Source organism: Lepisosteus oculatus, chromosome 2 (assembly GCF_040954835.1).
Source record: "Lepisosteus oculatus isolate fLepOcu1 chromosome 2, fLepOcu1.hap2, whole genome shotgun sequence".
In the NCBI taxonomy this organism is placed as follows: Eukaryota; Metazoa; Chordata; class Actinopteri; order Semionotiformes; family Lepisosteidae; genus Lepisosteus; species Lepisosteus oculatus.
Window position 1 is genome coordinate 33,445,995 of NC_090697.1, and position 22,808 is coordinate 33,468,802.

General features: G+C 39.1%; 3 protein-coding genes across 4 annotated transcripts in view; all 3 read left to right on the plus strand.

The window, feature by feature from the left end:
- The first annotated feature begins 758 nt into the window (after positions 1-758).
- On the plus strand, positions 759-10,374 carry zbtb24 (zinc finger and BTB domain containing 24). 2 transcript variants are annotated; one of them, XM_015356375.2, is made up of 7 exons: positions 759-819; positions 2,948-3,891; positions 4,421-4,588; positions 5,116-5,199; positions 6,018-6,101; positions 6,999-7,080; positions 7,814-10,374. In XM_015356375.2, the coding sequence occupies exons 2-7, from the start codon at positions 2,982-2,984 to the stop codon at positions 8,697-8,699; spliced, it is 2,214 nt and encodes a 737-aa protein (XP_015211861.2). In that variant the 5' UTR covers positions 759-819; positions 2,948-2,981; the 3' UTR covers positions 8,700-10,374. The 2 variants fall into 2 exon arrangements, with proteins under 2 accessions (XP_015211861.2, XP_015211853.2); XM_015356367.2 differs by lacking the exon at positions 759-819 and having other exon boundaries at positions 2,337-3,891.
- A 429-nt stretch (positions 10,375-10,803) lies between these two features.
- Positions 10,804-15,616, plus strand: ppil6 (peptidylprolyl isomerase (cyclophilin)-like 6). The gene is made up of 8 exons (XM_006626332.3): positions 10,804-11,089; positions 11,338-11,433; positions 11,607-11,795; positions 12,715-12,777; positions 12,859-13,006; positions 13,414-13,473; positions 13,866-14,001; positions 14,522-15,616. Exons 1-8 carry the CDS (start codon positions 11,012-11,014, stop codon positions 14,631-14,633), a joined length of 882 nt encoding a protein of 293 aa, XP_006626395.1. The 5' UTR covers positions 10,804-11,011; the 3' UTR covers positions 14,634-15,616.
- Positions 15,617-19,610: 3,994 nt separating this feature from the next.
- The window catches only part of cd164 (CD164 molecule, sialomucin), a 32,870-nt gene continuing 29,672 nt past the window's right edge, over positions 19,611-22,808 (plus strand). Inside the window, exons 1-2 of the mRNA XM_015356167.2 lie at positions 19,611-19,800; positions 22,035-22,121. Of these exons, the coding sequence (XP_015211653.1) occupies positions 19,737-19,800; positions 22,035-22,121 (151 nt within the window). The 5' untranslated portion in view covers positions 19,611-19,736. The remainder of the gene's footprint in view (positions 19,801-22,034; positions 22,122-22,808) is intronic.

The following is a 22,808-nucleotide window of genomic DNA, read 5'->3' on the forward strand; positions in this document are numbered from 1 at the left end:
AGACATGAGAAATACCAACATACAGAATTATCCATACCCCCAGATTAAATAGGAACAAAAACATCAATAGAATAAAATGTCTCATTTTAAAAAGCTAATAATGGTATACTGTAATCATAATTGCATTGCACACAGCAGAGGCATATCTCTAATAAGTTACCCAAATTTCAGAAAAAAAAGAGATCACACTTCTAATTATTCCTTTGCATAAAATTCACACTGCAATTCATCGTTTGCAGCTTCTTTGTTGACTGCATATCCATTAAAGGACAAAATTCATTTTTGTTATTTTGAGGGGGTTTACAAAATTAGGTTAGGTCGTGTTGAGGTTCCAATAGGTGGTACGTTTCTCTCTGAACAGAATGTAAACACCAACACCAACCTGGGGCACTGCCATTCTTCCGATGAAACATTCAATTTAGGTCCTACAACATGGTTAATGAAAGTCCTATAATAAAATCATTGTTCTTAATTTTCGTTAGAGTCGGGCTGTTAATATCGAAAACAATACTTGCAAGGTAGGGGAAAATTGAAATTTATGCCATGGTTACAATGAAATGATGGTGGAAGGTTGTCTTTCAAAAGTCAAATTTTAGAACTTGGGACTGGTTATGACTTGTATTTCTAAAAAAAAGTTTATAATGTTTCTGTAATACAGTACAGAGAGTGCGTTCCAGTGTAACACAACTGCCAGAACGAAAACCTTTTACTAATGTGGTAATAAAAAAAACTCCCCGCCTCAAAAAATGTCGTCACACCGCAAACTCTCACTGCATGACATCTCGCGATGTTTCTTCTGCCTGTGGCCATTTTAATAAGGTAAGGTCCTGGAAGCTTTGTATTTCCTTATTCAAAAGCATATGAAAAAAAGGTTATGAATACTCCGAGTTTGTCAGATTTGAGGGAAACTGGGAAAGAGAAATAAGGAAGCAAAATTTCAGATGGTATTCTGGAAGTATTCAACGCAAAAAGCAACGAAAAAAGGAGACCACTGTGTGCTGGAAAACGACACTGGCATGGCGCTCGGTTTAAACCGAAATGAGTGTTGCCGCTAACGATTTAACCTTTTGTTAGTAAAGAAGCACGACAGTCAACAGATTTTCCTGTTAAATTCGTGTTTTACGGACTTACGAGCGGCTTGGTCATGTGTCCAGTACAACCATAGTTGCAACGTGTTTTCTAAATTCATACTGTTTCTAAATGTAATGCAGATAAATGTAGCAACTCAATCAGTATGGTTTTGTAGTACATTTGCAGTTGATGAACTTTAGAAAAGACCTTCACTGCCCTTGTTGTAAATGATTCGCGAAGTCGCATTATTTAATGCACAAAAGAAATAACGTACTTGGAAAGGGTAGTTTTTTAGAATATTTTTATGGATTTTGCGTCTAAAAAACAAACCTTAACTTGATGCCAAAAAAATTCTAATCCACTAAATTCTGCAAATTACGCTACTAAATCGTGTGTTTCTCTCAACTAGAGGTATCAGACAAGCAATTTGTACTACTTTGGGTTTAAGAGCTTAGGATTTTGGTCTTATACTGTACCTACATGGTGAGGCAGCTAGCATCCGTCTTACATCTCTTGGGTCCTGTGCAGTTTGTATGGTCTTCCAGTACAAGAGAAGTTTCTTGCTCTTGTCCTTCCGACTCACAGAGATAGCTAGATTAATTGGTGCCTCTAAATGGCCCCTATGTGCCTGTGTGTACTGTATGTGTCTGCCCTGCAAGGGACTGGTGTCCTACATGGTGTGTTGTCACTTTGGGCTCTGTTCTTCCAGATAAGGCTCAAGGTTATCACAGATACCAGGCAGAAATGTTTTTGTTATGATTGATTATCCCTAGATTTCACTGAGAAAAATTAAATTGTTTAAAAAATGTTAATTAATCATGAACCTATTAGTTTGGGGGCTATCCAGAACAAGGGTTCCTATTAACTATTAAAGGATCCAACAATCTAATCTCTTTGTTTCTTGAAACAAGGCAGTGTATGGGCTTCTTCTAACCTGGTTGTGTAGCTTCTCCCAGAACCAACTGTTTGAGTAAAGAAGTTCCTCCTTTTCATAGTTTTAAGTGGATTTCCATTGTTGATTCTGCAGTATTCTAAGAGGTTGGCTTTGCTAATGGATTTGAAGATTTTGAAAACTTTTATCAGGTCCCCGTATCCATCCATCTTCTAACTGCCTCTTCTGGGTTACAGGGGAGCCAGAACCTATTTTGCAAGAAATGGGCACAAATGAAATAACATTTTCTTATTAATTTTGTCCTGAAATGTAATATTTCTTTCTCTGTCTTGGTCTCTCTGCTATATTTTTTACCATATTTTTTGTTTTCTATTTTGTTCTTTTACTAGATTCTGTTCTCTTTAAATCATTTTAGAAAGCGCTTTTTTCTCCTTAGTCTTTTCTGAATAGATTCACTTAACCATTTGACACAGTGGTTTCTTACCTAGCATGTACTGTATGCATGGTTGGCATTAATCTGTTCTAACCTTCAAGGAGAATCTATTGCTTTCAAGTTTCCACTGTTTCCATTCTGTTCCATTGTACTTCTCTTACTTATTTATTCATAGTCTATTTTCCGTAAATTGTAAACATAATTTGGACTCTACCTGTACAGCGTCAAAGTAGTGCAGTACTTCAATGCATATCATGTCTTTTTGTATGATAACAATACTAAGATCAGAATCCAAGTTGTAGCAAGTTTATGATGTGAACTCCTCTTATATAATGTCACCAATGATTTTGTGGTTAACAACATTGTGATTAAAATTGAAGTGTAAAAATTTCACAATAATGTCTCTCTGCTGGTCATATAAAAAATACATTCCCATTCAAATAATAACTGCTGTGATCTGTGAAAGCCAGTCTTCCATCACTGCATCGGATAAGCTGAAATAGTCACAGATACTTGTTTCTGAGCTGTTTTCTCATCTTCATGACTTGTAGGTACGTTAAGACCCATCATTTTCTACATTGAAGGATGTCGGAATCTCTGCAAAACCCACCAACCTCTATTTTTGTCCTTTCCTCAAAAGCCTACAAGGAGACAATCTTAAACAGGTTTGAGGAGCTCAGGAAGAAGGATTTACTGTGTGACATCACTCTGATTGTGGAGGATGTGCAGTTTAAGGCCCACAAGGCCTTACTGGCTGCCAGCAGTGAGTATTTCTCCCACATGTTCACTGCTGAGGGCCAAGTGGGCCAGTCTGTCTACATGCTGGATGGGATGGCAGCAGGCTCTTTCAGAGCAGTGCTGGAGTTCATCTACACTGGCCATGTGTCAGTGGAGGAGAACACGAGAGAGCAGCTCCTGGCCATGGCCCAGTTCCTGAAAGTGACTGACCTAGCGAAAGCGCACACAGAGTGTCAGCACTCCCGTCTGGCCAGCGAGGAAAACAAAGGAGACTCGCATGCAGAGCAAAATACTGAGGAGCCCACGAAGCCCAAAAGAAAAAGAGGCCGTCCAAGAAAAACGGAGGTAATTGCAGACGTCTCTGCAGTTGCATCTCCTGACTCAAGCAAGGCAACAGAAAGCACAGGACTCGGAGCTCAAATGACTGACAGGACAGCAGCACCGCAGGTTTCAGCAGAGGTCATGGAGGGTGAAGAAACAGCTGATTCAGACGTCCACGTAGATTTATCCAATGATACGGACGTGGACTATGACCCTAAAAAAGAAAAGCTGCAGCACAGCCGCTACAGCAAGCGTAAGATAAAGCCACCTCTCAAATTAAATGGTTTCCGGTTAGGAGAAGAGGTCTCTGACCAGGGACAGACCGGGAAACGAGGGAGGAAGAGGAAATACCCAAACACAGAGGCACGTTGTGAGCAATGTGGAAAGGTCTTCAAAAACCATTTGTTTTTAACCATCCACCAAAGAACTCATACTGGTGAGCATAAACAAAATGTTATGTTTCCTGTCAGATGCTAAAAAATACATTCAGCAACTACAAAGCTTGCACCCCGTAATGTCTTAATGAAACCTTTTTTAATTGTATTTTACTGTTCAGTACAAGAGGCAAAGAGTCATACAGGACAGGGCACACAGAGTGTCTGAAACCTTGAGCTAAAATGAGCTCAGCCTTGTTTCATTGGAGAATAATGTGCATGTTAACTTTAATGCTAGGAGGATTTGCGCAAAATAAGAGATTTTGTAGCTGTAACATGATAGTTTTTATTTTATTTTCTGCCTGCATTCGTTGCTCTCATTTTGATACCATAAATTGTGATGCCAAATAAGGTAGTCTGTTAAAAATCGTTACCTTGACCAAAATTGTATGAATTTGGAACAGAAGGACTGAGTTAAAATTGGCTTTCTCAAGACTTTGTGTTCATATTTTGTTTAACTGATTTGTTTGTGTGGGATAAAGCAACTGCAATGGAGTTTCCCATGTCCTCTTGTTGTCTTTGTGTCTGCAGGGGAAAAGCCTTACAGATGCTTCGAGTGTGGGAAAAGCTTCACTCAGAAGCACAGTCTGCTGGTGCACCAGCGCATGCACACAGGGGAGAGGCCCTACATCTGTACAGTGTGTTCCAAGGCCCTGTCCACCAAGCACTCTCTGCTCGAGCACATGAGCCTGCACACAGGTGCCTTTCCCTGCAACATACTGTACTCACTGTGGTATTGGCAACTCTGAAGAATGTCACTGCGATTTGTTAATAAATTAATGAGAGTTGGGGCACCTAATCCTGGTCTTATAGGGCAACCATGTCTGCAGGGTTTATAAATCTCTAGAGCAGCAGCACCTGAAGAGCTGGGAGAAACAGTTAAACTCCAGTTGAGAGAGTAATGATCTGATTCTGGTAACCTCCAGACACACCAGCCCTCCTGTACCAGGACTGGAGACATTTGCCCATTACAAAAGGAAACTGGTATTACTTAGGATTCATTTATATGTACTTTAATTGTATATAAAAGGAGCAAGCGTTAACATTAAAATAATTTACTGTAAAATCAGCTTCCTTAATCAAATATCTACCTGACACGTTGAAATGTGCAACTTACAAATAAAGTTGTGAAATGTCTTCTTTCCTGTTTTGTTTAAGGTATATTAACTGTAAAGAATAAAAACTTTAGCTGAGCCTAAGATGTCATGTTGCTTTTGCTGTTTCAGAGCAGAAATTGTTTAGCTGCGATCAGTGTGGACGGACCTTCAGTCAGAAGAGGCAGCTGAAGAGTCATTATAGATTACACACAGGTAATGCCTAATTCTCCACAAGAGGTACCTTTCTGTAAATATAAATATATATGTAGTTAAATTTTCATTCCAACTCTGGCAAATTGTTTTATAGAAATTATGTGGTTAATCTTGCAAGTTTAAATATTTGTAGTAATTTATGAGGTTTGCTCTACTATCATGTAACATCAAAAATTGTGTACTGAAGCTTGTTTCTGGAAAATAAGTGCAGTCTGTGGCTTAAAACTGACCTACTTTTCACGTGTTGATGAGTGAATTTCTGAAGTAAAATATTTTTGTGCTTTTAGAAAAATCTATGTTAGTGAAGCAGAGTGAAATGATGGAGTGGAGTGCTGAACTTTGCTACATGTGTATTTGTATTCCATGGCTCTGTCAGTTTTCTGAAAATTCACTCCCTCTCCCAGAAACCTAAAGAAATGTGGTGCCTTTAGTATATAACCTGGGGGTTTGGTAGACCCATGGACATCGCATGATTCCACCCTGATTTTTGATACTAATGTGCCTTGCTTTACGTCTGGACAAAATTATTATTTTAGACTGGTTATGTTTCTTTCATGCATAGAGTAGCTTATTTGTTTGATATATAGAGGTCTTATCTTAAAACACTGACAAAAATGTAAAGGATTCAAAACCTTCATATCTTTGTGAAATAAAAAAGTGACTAATTTGATCCCTGTTCAGTGTGAATACATGCTTTAACTGTGAAAGTAATGTTACTATGTACTTTTTTTGCACTTTCTTTTTAGCATTTTTAAATAATATCTTTTTATGTAAAGTAAGCATTTACTAAACTGATAAATTTCTTATGATGCCTATAGGAAAACCTTTACCCGAGTGTGCACAATGTAACCGCAGATTCATGGACGCAGCTCAGCTTAAGAAGCATCTGAGAACACACACAGGTAATGAGTCTTACATTCACACTTTCCTGAAAGGCACAAGATTAAATACACATTAAATGAGTTTTTCATTATTTCACTTCTACATATTAAATGTTTAACTTAAACTTGATCACAAGTAACTGTGTGATTAAGAGATGTTCTTTGTGAAATACGAGCTCAAATTTTGTGATGCGCCAAGAGCTCTCTGTAGAAAACCTGTTGGACAAAACATAGTGTTTTAGGAATTTCAGTAGACACTTTCAAAACATGATTGAATATAGCCAAAAATGTGATTTTGAAGTGACAATTTGTAACAATGATTAATTGAGCAAGATTCAGAAGAGATTTAAAAACTTACTGTTTAATAATGATTTGCATACTAATTTGTTCTATTTTACTTTTGATTAATAAAATATTATAGGCTTAACAATGCTCAGATGAAAAGGAAATTACTCTTAGGGTGTTCATTATGACAGATGTATCAATTGTGTAGGAGACAGGCACATATGTTGATTTCAGTTTTTATAATTTAATCAGCCTGTGCATGTGTCTTCATGCGCTCTTTACTAGCTTCCTATGTACCTTCTATCAAACCACCCTGAAGGCCCATAGTTAATGTGCTCCATTTGTGATACATTTCTTACTAACAGCTACACTAGACTTTGCCGGAGTTCAAATCTCAGGTCAAACTTTTGGCATCTTTAGGTCTAGATCACAATGTTTCCACATAAACTGCAAGAAAAAAAATCTCTAATAAAGTGTCTGGGCACTGCATCATACTAAGGAAAATTGTGACATTGCCTTTAATTCTCCTAAATTAAGGACCTTGAAAAAGGTTATTTCTTATGTGTAGTAAATTGCAGTTGCAGTTGTTAATTCTGCACTCGAATCCTGAACTGTTTTTCAACCTTGTCACAGGGGAGAAGCCGTTCACCTGTGAGATCTGTGGGAAGTGCTTCACAGCCAAGAGCACGCTGCAGACTCACATCAGAATTCACAGGTGAGAGGCACAGTGGGCACAGGCTGAGACATACATCACACTGTTCAAACGTGCAGCTGGTCCGTTTCTGCTTTCTTGCCTCAGAAAAACTGCATGGCATAAAGGCTTATTAACTTATTTGCTTTTTTAAATGAACTAGAAAAGGTATTGTCTATAAATGACTTATAATTTTACATTTAGAATGGCCTTTGTTTTATCATATACCCATGTAGAACTGTAAAACAAACATGTTAGCTCACAGCGGTGACCTCTGTGCTCTGAACTGCCTATGTATGCAGTCATTCATGTTGTGACACCCTGTCAGCCCTGCAGTGATGTACAGGAGGTTCAGCTCTTATTGGAGGGAAAGCATATCCTTCACTGACATCACTATAGCCTTTAAGTATGTTGCAAGGCTAACTCGGAGGTTGCAGTCCCAGATCTGCCCCAGCCCTGCTCCTGGCAGTGCTGAGGCAATTGTACGCCATTGCTTGGGAATTCCTGCTTACAACAGGCTGGTGACATGATCCAGACTCCAACTCATTAAAACTAGATTGTAATGCTCAATCTGTTTTCCTGATTGGGACACTCAAGAGCCCCCACAATTTACTTGAACCTATGAATGCTGCTTCTTTTGCCTTTTAACTTCATGAGATGACTTTTGGCAAGCTTTTGATTTTTCTTTTTCTCAACGAATCTGTTTAAACACGATCAGCTGCTGAATATGTCCCCACTTCCATGTGTTCTTGTACAGAGGAGAAAAGCCATACGTGTGTAGTGTCTGCAGCAAGTCCTTCTCGGACCCCAGTGCCAGGCGACGCCATGTGGCTTCCCACACAGGAAAGAAGCCGTTCACCTGCTCATTCTGTAGCCTCTCCTTCGCACGTCTAGACAACCTGAAAGCTCACACCAAGACGCACAACAAGGAGAGGCCCACAGACGCTCCCCGACAAGTCACCTCTTCGGAGAGCGATATGGGGGTGGAAGAGGTGCGCAGCATTCTGCAGCTGCAACAGTACCAGCTCCCCACATCGGGGGAGCAGGAGATTCAGCTGGTCGTCACTGGGGAGGTGGACAACATCAACTTCGTGCCGGGGCAGGAGCAGGGAATAAGCATCATCACTGCGGACGACACGGAGAATCTGACACCAGAGCAGGCGTCGGGTCTGACCCTGCTGACTCAGCCTTCGCCGCACGTGCAGAACCTGGCGCTGGTCACCCAGGGGGAGCAGCCCGAGCAGATCCAGGCTATCAGTGTCATGGAGAGTCAGGTCACCTCGGGGCAGCCCGAGCAGATGCATGTCATCACTCTCACCAAGGAGGCCATGGAACATCTCCAGGCCCACCACGGGACGCCTCAGCAAGTGCACATCACCCAGCGGTCCACACAGCCTCTTCACCTACTGCGGGAGCCCACTCAGCAGATCCCCCTTACCCAAGAGCCTCAGGCTCAGCAGCTCCAGATCAGCCGAGAGCAGCAGGGACAAGCTATACACATCAGCAGCCAGACAACGCAGCCCATTTCCATCAGCCAGCCGACACAGCAGATCCCCAGTCACCAGATTCAAGGGCAGACGTTCCAAATCCAGGCAGGAACTGTCTCCTACCTTTACACCACCAGCATAACCCCACAAAACTGAAGGGTGAAAGGATTGATCTAATCCTTAGGGATTCCGTAAAAAAACAGACTTGTTTCAGTAATGGAAGGGTAGTAAATTCCCCATTGTTTGTAACTTGCGACTTTTACCAGCTTTTTATTTTTAAATGTTAGCTTGATAGCTGCCTTATCTTTTATTCTACAAACACTTTTCTAGTATCCACTATTACATTTGAAGAACATTTCAAGATCTATGTTGAAGATATAAAAGAAACATTTGAAGACTTAGCTTTTTTGTCAGTGGGTAAATTTAACAGTTGCGATTTCATTAAACATTTTTTCATGAAATGATAAAAAATGTTCAATGGAATTTCATGGTTGGATTACTTCTTATGCAAAATGAAGAACTGACAGATGGCACGGATACCCCAGATTTTTAACGCAAGGAATGGATTGCAAAAAAAGAAGCTGAGGAAAAGGGAGCACAATCAGTTAATTATTCTGTAAATCTCTGCTTCAGAGTGGCTGAACCCCAGAGCTTGTACAGCATGTTCAGAGCTATTGAACGCCTGTTGCCAGCTGTGTTCAAGAGCCATGATGCTCCTGTGCTACTGCTGAGTGCGTTTTGATGAAAGTTGAGGGCTTGTGCTGCAGAGGAGAAATACTGTATATCCTTTTTCATTTTCTGTCCTAAAAGCTTGTCTTCTTCTGGCCAGTTAGGAAGATTAATTTTTACTCTTCAGCATTTGCTTTAAATGTAAATGATCTTGGATAAAAAGCAGCATGTGTGAAACTGCTGCTCAGGAATAAGCTGAAAGATGGGCAGCAATGTTAATTTGTGGCCTAAAGGCGTGTCTTACATGGTTTAAAGTAACGTAAATTCTTTTTAATAGCAAAGAGGAGACCGTCTAGGACTTGATAATCAAATTTAAAATCAATAAAACGTTTTCACAAAGCCAACCTGAAGGACTGCATTAGCACCAGTTGAAACCAAGTCGAATTGTATGTAGCATTGAAATCTGGAAGCACTACCGTACACAAAGGGTTGTGGTGGTCTGGAACAAACTGCTGAGTCATGTTGTGGGGATCCATCAAGATAATGGATGAGACTGGATCCTTGGATCAGTAAGCTGCTACCATACAAACAACTGAGATGGGGTGACCAGCCTCCTCTCATTCGTAACTGTTCTTATGTAGTACAAACCAAATTAAAGTGTGCAATATTTGTTTTCAGTTATCCCAAAAAGGTTTTTGAATGCAGTAATCACAAGCTCGACGATGTGCATGAAAAAGAGTGGAGCGTAGAATGAAAAATAAGATTGGTACAAAAATAAAATCATAAAATCACTGTCTTGTAAAATATATTTAAATGCAAATGTTCTTGAATTTTATAGTGGAAATAACTGTATATTTATTGGTTGGTGGAAAGTATTGTACAGTTCATTAAAGGTATTTGAAAACTTTTTGCAGACAAAAAACCTGCATGGTATACTTATCCATCTTTTTTAGTGCTATAATTATCAAAACTGTTCATTATATAATAATTAAAAGTGTCTTCGTATTTAAATTGGAAATATTCAGACAATATAATTTTAACATTTTGCATTACTGTTTTGTAATGGCAATACTTTGTAATTCATATCCAAGTTATATCGAGGTTAACATTTTCTACTGTAAACAGTTCTTAAACACTGCATTAATAAATCTAATCTTACAGATGAAAATTAAATGTTTTATCACGAATATGGTCTACTGAGTTTATTTTTAACTTCATCTTAAAAAAACAAAATATTCCATTTTAATCTATAATAATTCCTTACACTTACATAGCACTTTTCTGGACACTCCACTGAAAGCGCTTTACAGGTAATGCAGACTCCCCTCCACCATCACCACCCCAATTGAGCAGCACCCACCGATTTCATCGATTTCACGTCTATATTGTATTAAGTAAACCTTTTCAGTTAAATTCTGGATTTTGTGAATTGTAAATCCTTTGAAAAACAATTTACGCACAACATGAATTCATTTTTCTCTTTTTGCTGTTTAATGTACTGTTCAACGTAGCTACAGTAGGACGTAAACTGATGGAGCAAAGCTTTTAATTTAAAAGGAAATCGAGTGGTGGTTTCTTCGTTGACCGGAAAGCCGGGACATTAAAATCTTTCGTTACCACTTCGTAGTTTTCGTAGTGTAAATCTCCGGAGCTCCGTGTCTGCAGCAGTGACCTGAAAGCCGTGGCTGAACTTCAGGAGCGTCTTCAGACTCCGGGGCTCAACTGAAGAGGCTCCGCAGTTGCTTGGAGACGCCGGGTTTGTTGACAGCGGCGCCAGGCTGTGCGCTGCAAAGCCAGCCATGGCTTCCGAGGTGCAGGTGGAAATTGTGGGTCTGATGAAAGAGCCTAGTTTTCAGATCGCCAAGTGCATAGCAGAGGTAATTCTTAGCTGAACAGTTAAACCGGCGCTGTTGGAGCAACCGTGCCCCCAAAACTACACACCGCGGGGAGATTTTCTGTAAAGTGAATTTTTTAAGGCTGCTGGAAATAAAATGCTAATTGTGACATTTTAATCAAATAAGAAAAAATGTCAATGGCTATGCACAGCGGTTGTAGTTTTATGTTTTTTAAGATGCCTTATTTTCAAGTTAATGAATCGGTTAACTAATGACTGCGTTATGAACAGGGTCTGAAGCAGAAGTTTCCCTCTTCGTTCTCCGAACCCGTGCTTCGTCCATTACTGGAGTGTGCCTGGTATGAATATTTAAATAATAAGAAAAAGGTGAGTTTGTTTCTCTTTCAAGAGGGTGAAGGTGGAGATGTTACGATTATATACCGATATACCGTATGTTGTGTCCCCCCAATGTCGAAAATAGATTTGGTTATTACATTAAATTCCGTTTTAACGTCAGTTGTTAGTGTGCATACGAAAATGTTTTTTTTTTCTTTCAAAAGCAACTTAAAGGAGAGGTGTGGCAGTTTTCGTCCAGTCTGATGTGCTTCCTGAACGGCACGCTTCTCGGAGATGAGAAAGATTTAAAAAGCTGGGCAGAAGAACAATGGGATTTCAGCTTCGTCCGGCCGCGGGCTCTGTACCTCGCTCTGACAGAAGACTTCTATTCCAAACACCTGATTAACACGAAGGCAAGGACCCGGCTTTTTCTCAAGCAGCCTTACAGATTCCAAGCCCTGTGTTTAGTCTGTAGTCCTTGAATGATTATTTTGCACATGTGTTTTTGAAGGAAAATAAAAGCAACAATGACAAAAACCAATGCACAAACAAAGCTAAATAATAATAAGAATATTTATGTAAATATGCTAAGGATGATAACTGTCATCCGTTTGCATTTTGTGTCAACTGTGCACAATGGATTTCATTGTGCTGTGTGAGGGTGGTATGGTGGCATGCACTTCTACCTCACAGTTCTGGGGTCCTGGGTTTGATTTGGGGCAGCGGATCCTTCTGTGTGAAGTTTGCATGTTCTCCCATGTCTGTGTTGGTTTTCCCGAGGTGCTTCAGTTACCTCCCACCTCACAAGGACGTGCTGGTCAGGTTAATTGTTGTCTCTATATTTGTCCCTGTCTGTGCCCACCATGCACTGGAGTCCAGGATAAGGTCTCACCTTGCAAACTAAGCCACCAGGCTAGACTAAAGGTTACTGTGACCCTCATCAGGAATCATTGTCTTTGCTCATTCTGAAAGTAGAAGTGCATTTAAAACTGAGAAGAGGAGGCACTTCTTTACCCTAAAGGTTGTGGGCATGTGGAACAAGCTACTCAGCAGACGTTGAAGCCGATACCCTGCTTTCTTTCAAGATCCTTAAACCAATTGACTACTCACTACCAAATGGGTTAGATGGGCCCAGTGGCGTGCTCTCATTTGTGACCAATCTAAAGTTCATATGTATGTTTATATGGTTGTCTGTTTTGAATGTAAGATGCCTAAGATAAAGTTGTTAGCGAAATAAAGTATAAATGATATTAATGGTGTCCCAAGACGGTGCAGGTAAGAGGTTCTTTAACTTTGAGATGCTCAATGTCTTTTCTTGTTCTTCATTTGCAGCACACATTTGTATTCATGGACATTGCAATCGAAGGAAACGCTGTAGGGAGGTTATTATTTGAGGTACGTAAATTTAACGTACGAAGCAAAAGTGGTTGATTTGAAAATGTACCAGCAACAGTGAATGACAGTCATTATCCTTAGCTTTTTTCAGATCTGTGTCCAAAGACTAGCAAGAATTTTAAAGAGCTTTGTACAGGAGGGGCAGGTTTATCTCCAAGAAATGTTCAGTTAACTTACAAGGGATCCATATTCCATCGAGTGGTCTCCAATGGCTGGATTCAAGGTGGAGGTGAGGTTGCACTCTGGCTTTACTATATATAACAGTTTAACTTTGGAAAAAGTTAACTTTGGAAAAGGCTAGCTTTGAAAAAAGTTCAACTTAACTTGCAACATTTTAACCTCTTGAGTTAAAAAGAATGAATAAAAAATGAATTATCTTTGAGTTATGTTGAGTTTTGAAACTGATGCTTTGTATTATGTATTTATATTTATTCCTTATTATTCATTATTGATTAAAAGAAGTACATAAAATATTTCACTTTAACACATAATGCAAATTCAGAAGTTTACTTTTTATCATTCAATATTGTTCCACAATGAATAATGAATAATATATTTCTTTTGATAATCAAGTCCAGCTGTTGTAGATTTATAAATAGTAATAGATTTTGCTTTGTTAAAATTCTTGTGTTACAGACATTTCACCAGGTAGTAAAGGAAATGGTGGACAGTCCATTTATGGGCCAACCTTTGAAGGTACAGAACATCATCTTTTTAAACTGCTCCTTGAACTACTGGGCTTTTACCAGCAGATGATGCTATTCAATTTCTATCGACCATTCATTAACAATTTTCAAAGTCCTTAAGATCTGTGGATGACTTAAAAAATGTTTAGAAATGTATGTTCATACCGCTTTACATTGCAAAGTAATTAGTTGCATTATCTTTCTATGATTTTAACAGGACACGTAGTCTTTATTTTATAAATTGGAAGCAATCCTGATCATACTCCTGACAGACTGACAGTGCACCACTATCACTCTAGGCAAGCAAAAACTGTATCTGCTGTATGCTAATTGCAGGATTTAGTATTCTAAGAGTTGGGTCTGCCTCCAAAGTATATGGCTGTCTGTTCTCTGTTTTTAAAGATGAAAGCTTTGCGGTCTCTCACAGTAAAAGAGGGATACTGGGGATGGCCAACAAAGGACCCCACACAAACGGGTCTCAGTTCTTTATTACACTGCAGCCAGCCACCTGGATGGACAGAAAATATGTTGCTTTTGGGTATGTTTATCTTCTACTTTGTTCTTATTTTGTGTGGGTAATGCTAGATTTAATCTTTTAGACATCTTTTATTTCTACATTTGAGTCTGCATCTGTGGAAAACTGGCAGTTATAGGAGATTTGACTTTAAAACGTAGCTTAACAATTTATCCTAATTAGCACAACAAGATACTAGCATCACAATTTTCCTTTAGTTTGTTTGTAAGCACAGAGCCTTCAGGAACTGTACATGCTGTGTGTAAAGGGAACATTAATTGAAATGCAGCTTTATAACATGAGACTTGGACAGTTATTCTATTTTAAAAAGACTTTTATGCACATTTGACAGTCAAAACTATAACAGTAAGATAACTTTTGTGTTAGAATGTTTAGCACTTTGTAATTAAACAAAGACTCAATCCATGACACCCTATTATTTATGTAATTCATGGAGGAAACTGATAAGAAGACAAATTACTGTATGATGTAAAAAACATAAAGTATAGCACAAAAACATGAGAACTCTCTCTCCTTTTAATAGGCAGGTGATTGAGGGCACAGAGGTCCTGGAAAAGCTAGAAGCTGTCCCCACCTTCAATGAGAGACCCAAGCAGGAATGTAAAGTAGTGGATTGTGGTGTATTTCTACCTTGATGTAAATCTTGTATGCCATTTTATTTTTCTGAGTAACTGGGCATCATTTGCAGAATTTCTAATTTACATTTTTCATTCTTTGTTCATAATTGCCATAATTGCATACACAGGAAATAAAGACATTTTGATAAGACCACTTGCCATTGCTCAAACATCAAACAGGGAACGGTGTTAAAGTGTCCAAGACATGTCATATCCATGTCTTGCATCATTCTAAACTTGAGGAAATCACAGGAAGAGAAAATAAAGAATACAAGGACCCCTTGTTTTCTACCTTGGGAGTAGAAACCACATATAGTGAGAACATTTTTAAGAAATGCACTTTAGTTGCATTTATAGTTGGAAATGAATCCATAAAATCTTACTACTGATACTATTAGACAACACAGCCCTCCATTCACTTTCCAACCTTTTTTTTCCACGTGGTGCAAGGCAGGATATACTGTACCCTGGACAGGACTCCAGTCAATCACAGGGTAGACACAAAGACACAAACATGCACACACTCTCTCTTGGGGCCACTTTTTGGCTTTGGACTGTGGGAGGAAACTGGATCACCCAAAGGAATCCCATGCAAACACATACTGAACATACAGTACAAACTCCACACAGGAATTGAACCCAGGTAAATATTCATTTCCATCCTAGAAAGTAGGAGTTAAGATGTCCTGGTAAATTAAATCGACAAATAGCATAAATCTGCTGCTCTGTAAACATTATGGATAAAAGTTTGCAGAAATGTATTATACTTTATTGTATTATCAAAAAAGCAAACTTCCAATGTATTTCTGTCGACAGATCTTATTTTCCTGTGATAGAAAACAATGGAATGGCATATCAAATATGTACATCATTATCTACAAAAAATGTTGTTTCTTTGGAAACTCTTCTGCTGTGCTGGTTTTAACACTGAAGCATGTCATATAAAAGCATGTCATGTTTTCTTTTTTCGTACAAGGTTAATAAATTCATGCTTGGTTTTATTGAAATGTGTATCCCTGAAGAAAGGGCTCTTAATGACTACTTGCAATAATAGGTTTGCAGAAACAATGTGAAGGTAAACATTCAGACTTGTTTATACATAGTAAACACAGCAAGGGATGAAAACTGCTATGTTAGTGCTGTAGTATTTGTGTTACAAATGTGGACTAAAGTTTGCTGAATTATTGCTGATGGCGTTCTTTAGCACCATGATTTAACCCAAGAGACTCACCGTTCTCATAAATGAATAATCCTTTGTATTTCATTTTAGTTGCTGTTTTGTTAAACAGTAACTGTACATCCACTTTTAAGTTTCTGTTTTACAGTAGATTCGCACATTTTTAGAGAATATCAGTTTCACCAACAGGTATTAAAATATTTCTTGACCTTACTCTGTATGTATGGAATCCTCCATACCATTAAAATTGATGTAGTAAATACATTTACTGAGCACAAGTTATGATTTGTTACGACTTGTCCTAGAAATAGCAGTAAGTCAGACACATACTATAGCAAGATGAGTGGATCTTTGTTGGAAGAACTGAACTGGGTCAAAAAAAATGTGTCTGCTTAAAAGGCCAGATGACATCACAGAGGGGTTTTGCAAGGCACATTTACCCTGTGCCTTGCAAAACTATTCATTCCCCTGCCAAGATTCCACATTGTTACTTTTAGAGCTTGAAATCAAGACACTTCAAAACATGATTGTGTCAATTCTAAATCCACTCCAGAATAAAGCTTATACTGTATAATTCTGATAATGTGCAAATGAATTCCATTTTTAAAGAAAATCAGAAGATTCTCAATTGCATGAGTATTCAACCCCTTTTCTATAGCAACACGAAATCTTACAATGTGCAAATATATAATTTCAAAGATCACATCATTACTAATGGTTTCTGTGTGTAATCAAAATGGTTTCATTTGACTTCAGATGAATTGTATCTGTCGCTATAAATTCCCTCTCACAGATATTTAATTACAAGATATTTAATAGTGATAGGAGACAAGGCTTTCAAAACAATTTAGAGATAGATGGTAGAGGAGCACAGATCAGGAGAAGGAGAGAACAGTGACGTCCATCATTGAGAAGTGCATATGCATCATGCCATCCAGACACTACCTTGACCAGGTCACCATTCCAAACTGAGCTGCCTGATTGGTTATTGCAAAACCAACAGTGACTTAAGAGGTTTTGCAAAGTTCTGTGTCTATGATGCAAGCAACTGTTCATACTTTGACAATACCCTGGTCCCTATTCAAAACTGGCTGACTACATGAGTAGAAAGAAAAAAAAGCTTTCAATGAAACTCATCATATAACTTGGGTAAGATATACTGCAGGCATGTGACAGAAAGAATTATGGTCAGACTACAGAATAATATATTTTTTTGGTTCCAATGCAAAGTATTAGGTTCACAAAAAAAGGTGTGTAAGATTATTAATAGTGTATTGTCAAGTTTTCTCAGATGCAGTAAGAGCTGTATGATTGGTTTCCTTGGCAAATAATTAAGCTATTCGATTGCTTTCAAGAGCAGGGTTGAGAGTATTTATTTTCTGAAAAGGAGAGCATATCTGACAACACCAATTCTCTGAGTGTAGATGAAACTAGGTCATTAGAAACTAAACCCAGTCCAAAAGCTACAGCTAACTCAAAGCCCAGCAGCAAAGCAATAAAAAGTATATTATTAACACTTGTTCTGTAAAGAAGCAAGGGGTTTTCTGCAGCACTTCTTTCTTGCCAGAGCATGCTTTCATGTCCAGCAGCTTACCTCCACACATTGCACACCATACTTTCCATACTGCTACCAGGAGATTTAGAGGTGGCTCAAGTACAAGTCCAGAGTTGTTTTCTCAGTACGTCTGAGCAATTGGCTCTTGAAGGGCAGAATGAGTTCACTTCCTTGTCATCTAGAACAACAGGCAAAGTGTCAGATATCAACAACACCACAGTTTTGCACCGTTGAAAAGACATTGGATTGAGAGGGATTCTAGAAAAGATGGGGGCTGAGTGCCTTGTTTCCTTTTAATTTCTGTAGGAGTGCTTCTAGAAAATATAGTTAGAAACCATTAAACAGTCTTGCAGTTTAGAAGGATGGCTCTGAATGGTGTTTATATAACAATTCACATAATGGGATCAAATAAACAGATTATCACAGATGTATTCTTTTTTTGCAGACAGAGCAAAGTGCCACCCTTAATGCCAATGACTTATATATTCGTAGATCACAGATAAGTCGCAAATGAGTCTTTTTAAACTAAACTATTGAAAGGAAACAGGAAAAAACAGAAGCAATAGAACACCAGAGAATGTTTTTGAACACATTGTGAAGTTAGAATAATGCAGCTGTGTACAGTACATACAAACTGGTTATATAAATACATTTACCAGTATATGTAGATGTATGTGTGTGTAAACTGTGGGGATCTTTGTTTTGAATGTGGATTCACTTGCATCTTTTAAGAAAATAAGAAAGTGAGTCTCTCTACTTTCTGACTTTTGTTAATTAATCTGCTTTTGGAACAAATTCCAAATATTTTGTATTTTATAGTTCCTCTTTGTTGGTCATTTGTGTGGATCAAGCTTCATTTGAAACTCAAGATGTGCTTTCTCCATGCTTGGGAATGTCTAATCTCTTTAATGGGAGCCCCAGAGCATTCCAAAGTCTACTTCAATATGAACTGCAGCACAGCTGTGAAAACATACATACCTCTTTGTTTCTAAGAGTGTTGGGCTATGATTACTACAGCCTGAAATGTGCAGTCTCTCAAAAGGATTCAAGCTGTGAGGCCATAACCAATGGACTTTGTTTATCACACACATGAGTTCCTCTGGTGGATCTGTTTAAACACGGCACTTCTGACAAAGGGGAGAACGGTACCTTCTGAATCATGGAAAAGATGTATTTAATTGAGCCAAACGAAACTAAGGGCAAAAAAGGTACATTTACAACAATTTGTTCCGGTGTTACCTTATTTGAAAACTTTGTTTTCACGTGTCTGTATGTAGTCTCTGTCTTTGGAAAGGGGATGTACAGTATCTAGTCAGTTGTCTTATTCAAACAACTGCATCAGGAAAATCATGTAGTGCACAGAAGCAGAATTTGCTACACATTCCATAGGGACCATAGGTTCCACTTTCTGATGGAAAAAGTCAATGGGAACATCTGGAAGCACCGTTGCGCCATGTCCTGATTTTACAGCACAGTTCTTCGAACATTTCATCAATTACCTGAGCACTCTTCAGACATTTGATCCCTTTCTGTCATATCCGATGGATGAGAGGCCTACAGATCCTATAATAGCTGAGGAGCTTCATAGTGAGCTTTTAGTGAGTCAGAAATAATGCATTTGAGTCTCAGCAGAGAGAAACATAAAAGCCTTTAATGAATATACATGAGATTTTTTTGGCTCGAATCAGATATCAAAAATGTTTAGCTTAGACCACTTATAAAGCTCTAGAAAGAAAAAATAGCACCACTAGAACTTACTCTTTTTTTCGTTTGTGGGGTTACTGTAAAGCTCATTACCATATTTATGTAAAGGCAAAATTGCACAAGGCCCGAAACAAACTGAAATAACAGTTAATAGTAAATTTCTCATGTGTGTGGTTTCTCCCGAAGGATCCTAAAACATTGGTTTGAAAACTATGAGCCAGTGGGAGGAGCGCCACCTACTGGACCATCAACACTACGTCCTGCAGAAGCTGCAGGAGCCCGGTGTTCCTAAAACTCTCCCATTCCAGTACTGCCCAGGCCTAGCCTCGCTTGTCTTCTCAGATCTAGCTACAGGGCGGCAATTCTATAATGAAATAAAGAAATATGTATTCTCTTTTAAAATAATCGCAGACTAAATACCCACTATGTATTTTACGCTTCTGTTGAATCCTCCAGCACACGACGCAACAGCTCCATCACGCTCCTGGTACGGAACAGGTTAAAGGCACTGCAGGCTCAATGCTCGTCTCCTCCCTCTGCAATGAGTCAGTAAAAAGTGCCACATGACCTGCAAGCAGGAAGTATAGCCACAGAAACCCGTATACAGCAGAAACAGAAATCAACGTCTCACTTTTTAAACATTATATTCAGGTTTTCTGTCCAGTCACTGTAAGATAACGCAAAAATGCACAGAAGATTACTGTCCATCGCATTATCTCTTGTCCTGTTGGGAATTACAGGAGCTTCAGGTAAAGTATTGAGTTACATTTTTCGCAAGTAGTAACTTGGTTAAGTGTATCGAAGGTAGAAAAGTAGACTGTAGATACACTGACAGACCGGTAAGTTTATATTCTCATTTCATATATAAGAACTTCGTCTTATTATAGTCAGTGGTTTAAAAAAGAGTTGAGTTGTATCTTGAAAAAGGGCGATGTACTAGAATGATTGGTCTGTGACAACTTAAACGTTTGTTTGCTTTTTTGATAACCAATTTAAAATTAAATGTTACTGCGTGTTGTCCTCTAAATGGGGTGTATATCTGGGAAGTAGACTCCGATTAGCAAGTAAAGCAGAGGTATGTGTCAGCTCATGGTACAGTACATCTTCGGGATGATGATAATGTCCTGTAGTGCGTTATAAACCTCTTTAAATTAAGTGCCCTGACGACAATGCAGCGCGCCTGGTCTGGAGTTTGCGCTGCGCGCGTGGCCAGCGCTAATTCTTTCCTCGGCCGGAGCGAGACGGAGTGACGCAGACGAGCGCACTGCGCGCAGCCCGAGCTGGCAGCAGGACCAGGGTAGCGCAGGGTGACCGATTTCTCTCGCTCAGCCGAGAAACTGCGAGGGCAGGGTTGGCAGGAAGAGGCGGCTTGGCTGCGGCCGCGGGTCGCCTCTGTCTGGTCGTAACATGTCCCCTTTTACCGCTGAAAGAAAAGCGGCAATGCAGAGTTTAGCTTTTGAATTGCACGTATCAAATCTTCGAAATGACACAGTTTCTATTCCCGCATGTCTGCCCATCACGTTGAACGTGTCTCAGTGGTAAAGTTACTAAACAGCGATTTATTAATTTCCACCACTAGCGGTAACATGACAATTTTACTTTGAAGGGCAAGGTATGAGTTTTGGCGTGATTACTTAGCGTTTTCTGTGGTAGCGGCTTGACATTATTTATATCAGTGGCATTAAATCATCAAAGTCATAAGAATTGTGCCTCATGGTGAAGAGAATCAACATGCTCTTTTAATTGTACATTACCAGTCCATAAAAAGGTCTGGTACAGAGGCCTGCATTTTGAGCTGCTGTTTCTGGGGAACAGCTGATGTTCCTCAAGTCTCCAGCAGTAGCGAAAGACATTCCTGAGATGATTAAAATAGTAAAAATATCACAAATTCAGTGACTTAAATGATGTTTTGTGACTGCAGCATTTGTTTCAATGTTTTTCTGAAACAATATTTGTTTGATTGTCTTAGTTTGGAGCGTTTTTCCCATTTTGAACGCTTCCCGAAAATGTTTTGTTTCTTTAAGGTGGATGAGCCAGTGGAAACAATGCTTAAACCTCAGTTGATATGCGTGTGCTGTTCCCATGATTGTGTCTAATGAGATTGTAGACTGCGAACAAATGATTAGAATAAAGAGTCCTTTGTCTGAGTTGGCCTTGTGTTGAGAAAAGATTGCAAAGCGTTCTGCTTGTTTTTGTGTGTGGAAATCATGATGTGTAATGATATTCAAGTTGCATATCAAGTGTAACTAAAGTCCATCGTTTGTAGTCCTTGTGCCGTTTTAAAAACAAAAAGTGTTCTCTCCTGTCATAGTCGCAAAAGGTGCTCTTGAAGTCTGAACACAAACCATTTATTATTTAGCCTAATATATTCAGAAGTCAAGGCTTCCTTTTCAAAGTCCACGCAAGGTAACCTTTGCGACAGGACAAGCGTGTTCACCCTTGACTACAGTGTATATTGTGAAGGGTTGGTGCACTTGTCAGGAGTGGTCTTATTTCCCACAGATAAAGAGAGCCTGTTGGCCTAGGAAGAGCACAGGTTTACACGACGTGCCGGTCATGAAGGTTGTAGCCTGGGTTTTAGAGCATAACACTCTGGCTTAAATAAAAATTCGCTTGTGCAACTGTGAAAATGTTACATTTACACAAATTACAGTCTCACAAAGCTTTACCTACAGTAATGGAAAGAATCCACTTTAACCACCTCTGAAGTGAAATACCCACTGTTGCACACAGCACAGCAGCTGTGATGCAGCAGCAGTCCCACTGCTCAGCAGATCAGGTGAAGAAGTGAGAATGTGCTTCACTGGTTTTAAAGGGGACATGTAGAAGACCAGATTGAATCATTCTATAGCTGACTGAACCCCAGTGTCCTGGCTAAACACCTCGACACTTTTTGTACTAGACGTTTTCTTAAAGATTTCACCCACACTAAATCAAGACAGTTCTTTGTGGACAAAATGTCTTATTGTTTGCTTTCTTTCAGGTATTTGCTCAAATCAAACTACCTGTGATGAATGTGTACAACAGAAGATTGAAAATACATCGCTGTGCCATTGGGAGATATGCTCTTGTAAGTAAATCTTTAAAAACAAAACATTTTTTAAAATGTGACTGGAGTTTTTTCAGCCCGTGTTGCACTCCATGTTGGAGTTCAGTTGTGCAAAATGAAACATTAAACTGAGGTAGTCCTGATTTCTCAATCCACTAAAGGCACAGATTCGCTTTTCGCTCTTTTGTTATCAGAAACACGCTGACAGAGAATGTATTTCCAAACTCAAAAACTGCGTTCTCTTCACTTTGACGAGGTTCTCTGTGTAACAGGCTGAATGAGTTCAGAGAAAAGGCAGAACAGCTGTCTTCCTGTCGAGTAACAGACGTTTGTTTTATGGCTTCACTGACCTGAATAACACGGAGCTTCTGCGAGAAAAAAATAATCTCCCCATATATACAGTTGCTAACCGTGCAGCCGTCTTATTTTCTTCCTGCTTTTCAGTGTGATAACCCCTTCACCATGGAGTATGAAATGATCTTTATCAACAGTTTTGAGCAGCATCTGCTATACAAGACCATTTATGAAAACTAAGGCTAAGATACTAAAGCAGTGCCTCTCGTCAGCCCCAATATCAGAGGAGAAAACCCTGTAGTTTATTGTCACTGGGGGAGCCCTGATTGTCTCTCCTTAGACAGTTAAGATGGGGAAGGCTGCAGAGAGCTGTTTCTGAATTTAATAAACCTGGGTCTTGTATATAATGGAAAC